The sequence below is a fragment of the Quercus lobata genome, chromosome 10 (assembly GCF_001633185.2).
Source record: "Quercus lobata isolate SW786 chromosome 10, ValleyOak3.0 Primary Assembly, whole genome shotgun sequence".
Classification (NCBI taxonomy): Eukaryota; Viridiplantae; Streptophyta; class Magnoliopsida; order Fagales; family Fagaceae; genus Quercus; species Quercus lobata.
In genome coordinates, this window is record NC_044913.1 from 30,103,424 (window position 1) to 30,109,885 (window position 6,462).

Below are 6,462 nucleotides of genomic sequence, written 5' to 3' on the forward strand. Positions count from 1 at the left end.
ATCAAACCATTTCCTTAGTGACTTTTATCAACGATTCAGACATCCTTTCTTTAAAACGAAGATTTCGTTATAATATTTAGTCACTGTCACTTTGATGCAGCCTTGAGCAAGGATCTGGGGGTGTCCTGCTGAGATGTGAGCTGCACTACAATGAATCAAAAAGAGCTAAAGGTGATGGTCACTTTCACTACACAACTTCAAAGACGCAATGGAAAAGTGTAGTTCCAATGTCCCAGTGCTCATCCTTAATATTGTCAAGTTAACCCTTTAGTAAAGGAAACTAAAGAAGCATTGTCTTTGCTTGACATTTGATGAAAAAGGCCACATTCCGCAACCTATTATGAGTAGAACATCCATGCATAATTTAACAAGAGTCTCAAAAACATAATATCAACCTAAACTTACCATACATAATATTAAATTCAGACTTAAAAAGTGTTTTCCCTCCATTTGGCTTAAATAGAAAAATACTGCCAGCAACCTTCATGAACTTCGCGAACAGCATATTGTCAAGTCTTCATTTCCTGCAAATAACAAAAATAAAGTCAAAAACACCAAACAATAAAACTATGTCAAATGCCTTATTTGCCATTTTTGAGCTATTAGACTAGCTGGTCCACAGTCCTAAATAATCAATTCTAAGTATGACCAAATCATGATTCTGCCTTGGCCTAATCTTGCTGCATCAGCAAATGGAACCTACTCACTTGCACAATAATTAGCTACACCCATGCTGCATTTGGTCATGATTCTTTTTTTCTCCTTGCATCTTGCATGCAATTTGAAGTTTATCTTTATTTGGGTATTCAGCAATGTTCTTTTACCAACCTTCAAACCTTCTTACTTGGACAACCGCCAAGGCAACAAAGAAGCACAGTGCAATTTGAAGTTTTTCAAACCCTTGGGAGCTTTTTATAATTTCAAATCTAAGATTATCACTAAATGTCCATCACCAAGTTATCTAGTAAGAACAATAGGTTTTATGGATCCATAGTTCAGACTGGCATCTCATAAAGCTTTTGTTGAGAAACAGTTATTTTTTTATTTTTTCTGTAAATCAAATGAAAAAAAAAATCAAGTGAAGATAGATTCCATCTGTAGTGTTCAAAATTTATAAGCTTGCATTTTCTAACCAGAAAAAAAAGAAGAAAAAAGAAAAAAGAAAAAGGCATTTTTTGGCTAGAAACGAAGTATTCAGAAAAGAGAATAAATCAGATAATCATATAGGTAAGACATAGATCAAACAATAGAATATAAGTATATGTAAGCCTATGTGGTCCTGTTTACATTGTAAGCATATTAAAAAGTGATATGTGAGATTCCTTGGTGATTTCAATTATTGGGAATTGAATTTTCTTCATATGTTGGAGTCTAATACTCTTACTGTGAGTGGGGACTGTGTTTGGTGGAAATTGAAGAAAAATGGGGGTTTTGATTTTCATTCTTACTATAACATGCTAAGAGGGTCTTTCTGTGTCATCTTTCCTTGAAAAAGTATTTGGAGGGTTAAGGCCCCTATTCAAGTTTCCTTTCATGTTTGGATGGCGGGTTGAGGGAAGATATTGGTGACAACTTGAGGAGAAGAGGTTTTTAAATTGTGGTCAGGTATTGTATGTGCTTGAATAGTGGCGAGATAGTGTATCATCTTTTGATTCACGTGAGAGGGTGTATTAGTTGTGGTATTTTGTCTTTAGATCATTTGGAGTTTTTGGGTTTTGCCTAGAAGGGTGCTAGATCTTTTTATTGGATGGATATATTGGTTGGGGCATCTGACATTTGGAATTTTTTATTTTGATAGCATCTTAAGATTTTGAAAATATGGTCCTAGTGGGGCACATCTGAATTTAGAATTTGACACCATTGTGTTTAATGTGGTATTTTGAAGGAGTGTAACAAGTGCACGTTTGAATCAACAATTAGGTTTGCTTGGAATAAACACCCAACACTTCAAAAATTTCCAAAAAAAAATTCCAACCATCAAAATCTACCTTAAATCTTTAGTAAAGCCATTTTAAATAGGCTTCCAATGAGTACATCAATAAGGAAAGTAATTTAAAAAACAAAAATCCCACAAAATCTTTAGTCGGATAAAGATTTACATTGGTGAAATTCCAAAATTCGAGATTTCAAATTAACAATATTCTTGGTGCATCATGGTGCCTGCACCACTGGAACATAAAAGTAGTAACAGAATATAAATCTGCAATAGCTAGTTATAGGGTTCTGAAGATGACAACCAAAACATAAATAACAACTAAAGTGGCTTAGTGGCTCCGGCATAACAAGAATTTGATTGAGAATAAGTTTTGAAAGTAGTAGTTTTTGAGGTTAAGCCTAAATTCATTAAAATTCAAAAGCAAATAAGAGAAGGTAGATCTTCCAAAGAAAATGTATACAAGGTTTCAAATACATCCTAACTATGAGTCCAAGCACAATAAGTTCCCAAAGCATGATAACAGCTCTTTTAAAAACAGGGTAGTTTTCAAGTAATCATACAAATAACAGAGAAGATGCACACATGCTCAAAGGTTGAAGCTACAAATCTAGACAAGTCAAGCTGGAGCAATAGCACAATAGGTTAAAAAACGTATTATTAGAGAGTAGATCCTTTTCAAACATTCCTCTCCAACTAAGTTAACTCAGCATTGTTGTAACCTCATGCATCAAGCAAATTAATACAAAAAAAGAAATTGCAAATGTAAAACATTATCATGCTTTTCCCAGCTAATGCATGACTTAGAAGCAGTTTCAAAGGTGATGAAGCATAGAAAAAGAAATTACCTTGCTTGGAGATGGGCTTTACCCTAATAGATGTGACCTCTACAAATCCAATTCCTCTCCACACTTTAGCTTGAAAGGTTTCAATAGTAGCAGTAGAAGCATCCTCAGCCTTGAAGGTAATATAATACATGAGGCCAGCAACGCACTGCACATTTGCCTTCACCACCTCCTTGAACTTAAAGTTCTTCTTCTACAAGAAATTGTCCCAGACACAATAAAGCCAACAGCAATAACAATAATAATAAAGGTAACTAATCAAGGGGTTTGATTATTTAAAGACCTCATCAGTGTTGTACTTGTGGATTGCTTCCATAGAATATTCACCAAGTTTTTTCTTACGGGCATCATCAATGACCCCCTCGAATCCCATCGGCTCAATTCTACCGCATGCGAAAGAGTGGCGGAAGTCACCAACATCAAAGCCCTGCGAATCAGAAAGAGAGACAAATGAGACAAGATTCATGGGAGCATCATCACGCACAAACTCACTATATCCGATGATTGCTTACCCCGCTCTCTTCAACCTGTTGATGATACAAAACATATTCTGCACGGGTCATCTCAGGGAGCTCACCAGGAAAACAATCGTCATCGTCACTAAGATATGGGACGTCTTGTTTTTCTTCATCTGTCTTCTTCTGCTTCTTCTCTTGAAGTTCGTCATCCAAAGGTAAGCCAACTTTCTCGCGATAGGGGACGTCTTCTTCCTCTTGTCTTTCTTCATCTGTCATCTTCTGCTTCTTCTCTTGTAGTTCCTCGTGCTTTTCTTCCAGCCTCGGGACAAGGACATCAGCAGTAGCAGCCGCCATAGCCATTTCAGATGAGATCAGAAATTTTTATTTTTTACGATGATGAATAAATAGATGATCTCACACTCACGTGTTGTTTCTTTTAGCCCTATTCTCATTTCCATTTACTTTACAATTTTACCCTTTGTGGCTTCGGTTCAAAGTTCAAATTTATTAGTGAGTAAAAAAATAATATCATTGTTGAGCCAAAATAAAATTAGTAACAGTTTATCACATTGGATTTGTTGTAAAAGTACTATGAAAATGTTGTGAATGTAGCATTATTTTTAGTTTTGTTAAACCCAACTTTTTGTAATTCTCAAGTTAGGTTGTTTAACATTTTTATTAGACTGGTCACAATAGGTTAATTTAACATACAATAATTTTTTGACAAGTGCATATGTGCATTTTTTTTGCAAGTCAGAGTGGTCCTATGACTACCATGGCTTGCATGTGGAGCCGCCATTGTAGGTACACCCTACATTTGTGTGCTCAAAGGACTATTATTTTTTTCATTCAATTTTTTCAGTTTTCCTTTTGCAGATTCTTTGAAGTTGGGTTATTTCAAATTAATTAATATGTTCACTTCGACATTTATGTTGCTATTTGAAAGGGAAAAAAGGAATAGAAAAAGTTCATAAAGATTATCATTTTTAATTGAATATGGATAAAAACAAAAGTGGTATTTTTTAATTGGAATGAAGAAAAATCTCCTAAATGAAAATGGTGAAGGTGTGTAACCTAAATAGTTGGGTCGATTAATAAGTGGCATAGTTGTCAATAACATTCGATACACGATACATATCGAGTGAAAAAAAATACTATATCATAAATATATATTGAAAATGTTTGTAAATTGTACAATACATAGATGTATATTGTATTAATCATACCGTAAATTATATGTTTCGTACTATACAAGCAAAAAGGTATCCCGAGTAAAAAATCAGTCATATGATAATCAAAGTAAACTTTCCCATATCCTGTGAAAAGTTTGAGTCACAACATCTAAGACATTCACATGCACATTCGAAGAGAGACCTATCGTTGTCTCTCCCTCATTGCATCCCTAGATTTAATATCTTATATATTTTTTTTACCTCAAATTTCATGAACATTGCTAATCACTCAAGCAAACACAAGAAAAAATATTAATATCATGAAGTAATTAAAAACGAACCTGAAGAGGAAGAAATCTACCATTGTCCAGGCGATGGACAGTTACAACGAACATTAAACAAGTTTCCCATAAATGACACGGATAATCAGTTAACATGCCAGACAAGCAAAGGCGTAATCAACAGACCAACAAGTAGAAGATCATTGAAATCTCTAACATCCCGCCAATTATTGCCAATGGATCCAGAGTCATAAAGAAGGGCATTTAATCCCATAAATAGGGAAAATGACATATAAAAAAGACACGAAGAACAGACAAAGGTATTAAGGTACACAACAAATACACAAGAGAATTTTAGCCTATATTGATTCTCTATACGATTGAACTTTCATCTTTCTGACTAGACCATCGGAGACTCTTTGTCACACACTACACTAGTGTACCCCAAGTCCACCTATTCTTTTAGCAGGATTCGTACTGTTGCTAGCTTCACATTATCCATCTGTATTGGCAAGGAGTTCAACTGAGAAAGACGAATTCATACTTCATCAGTACCTATATCTTGATAGGGTAAAGGTAAAGCTAAAAGTCTCGTGAATAAAAAATTAAACACAAGATAAACAATGTAAGCTTTTCATCTCCTGTGAAAAGTGCGTATAATAGCATTCAAGACTTTTGCTTACACATTTGAATAGAGACCATCCTGTTGTTGATCAACATCTTCATGCATATCATGCAAGACATTAGGCTATTATATAAATCAAATTTAACTTATTGTTGAAAAAACAAAGAACAAAATATGAAAATAAGAAAAAAAAAAAAAAAGGGCATAGTGTAGAACATGGTTGTCAAAATCGCGATCCGGATTGTAAAATCGCATGATTTTATGATCCCACCTCACCAAAAAGTTTAAAATCGTAGTAGGATCGCAAAAATGGTAGGATCGTATGTAGGATTGTGTAGAATTTCATAGGATCGTAGAATCGTATGGGATACTACCGATCTTATCGATCCTACCATTTGGATTGAATTTTTTTTTTTTTTTTTTTTAAGTGGGATTCATTTGGGTAAGATAATCCACCTAAACCCACAAGCCCAACAGGTTATCAAAAGCCCAATAATGAATTGAAGTCCCAAATTTACCCCTATGTCAACATAAAATCTCAAAAAAACCTATAGCACCTAAGTTTAATGTTTTTAAAAACAAAACCTAAAATATTTAGATGATGAAATGGGATATGACAATGTCAGTGATTAGATTAGAAAAACCTTAGAATGAGAATTTTCTTTTGGATTTCATATTTGTAATTAGCTAGTTTACCTTTGATTGAGAATTCTCTTTTGGATTACATATTGTAAATTTGTAGTTAGCTAGTTTTTATATGCTAACTGGCCTAACTTATTTTGGATTTGAAATTTAGAATTTGGAAAACATTTTCCATATGTGTAGATAGTATTTTGGTACTTAGTTGCTACTTAAACATGTACTGAATTTTTTAGATACATTATGTCAAAAATTAGATATATTTTGTTTCATTAGAATGACATAAGAACGATGTAGTGCATGCAAATTACATTTTATGATGCAATTTTTTTTTAATGGATGGATTCATATTTTAAGTGATTATATAACATACAAAGTCACTATCAATAGGTTTTTTTTTTCTTAAAATCTGAAAATAGATAAGATCTTACAATCCATGATTCGATCCTACGGTCCACAATCCTACTTACCTCCCACGATCCTACGTAGGATCCCAATTTTAACAATCT

General features: G+C 33.8%; 1 protein-coding gene across 1 annotated transcript; it reads right to left on the reverse strand.

Moving 5' to 3' along the window:
• Positions 1-217: 217 nt before the first annotated feature.
• On the reverse strand, positions 218-3,620 carry LOC115962871. The gene is made up of 4 exons (XM_031081750.1): positions 3,291-3,620; positions 3,062-3,205; positions 2,782-2,971; positions 218-524 (listed from the first exon to the last, which is right to left on the reverse strand). Exons 1-4 carry the CDS (start codon positions 3,594-3,596, stop codon positions 484-486), a joined length of 681 nt encoding a protein of 226 aa, XP_030937610.1. The 5' UTR covers positions 3,597-3,620; the 3' UTR covers positions 218-483.
• Between the last annotated feature and the right edge of the window lie 2,842 nt (positions 3,621-6,462).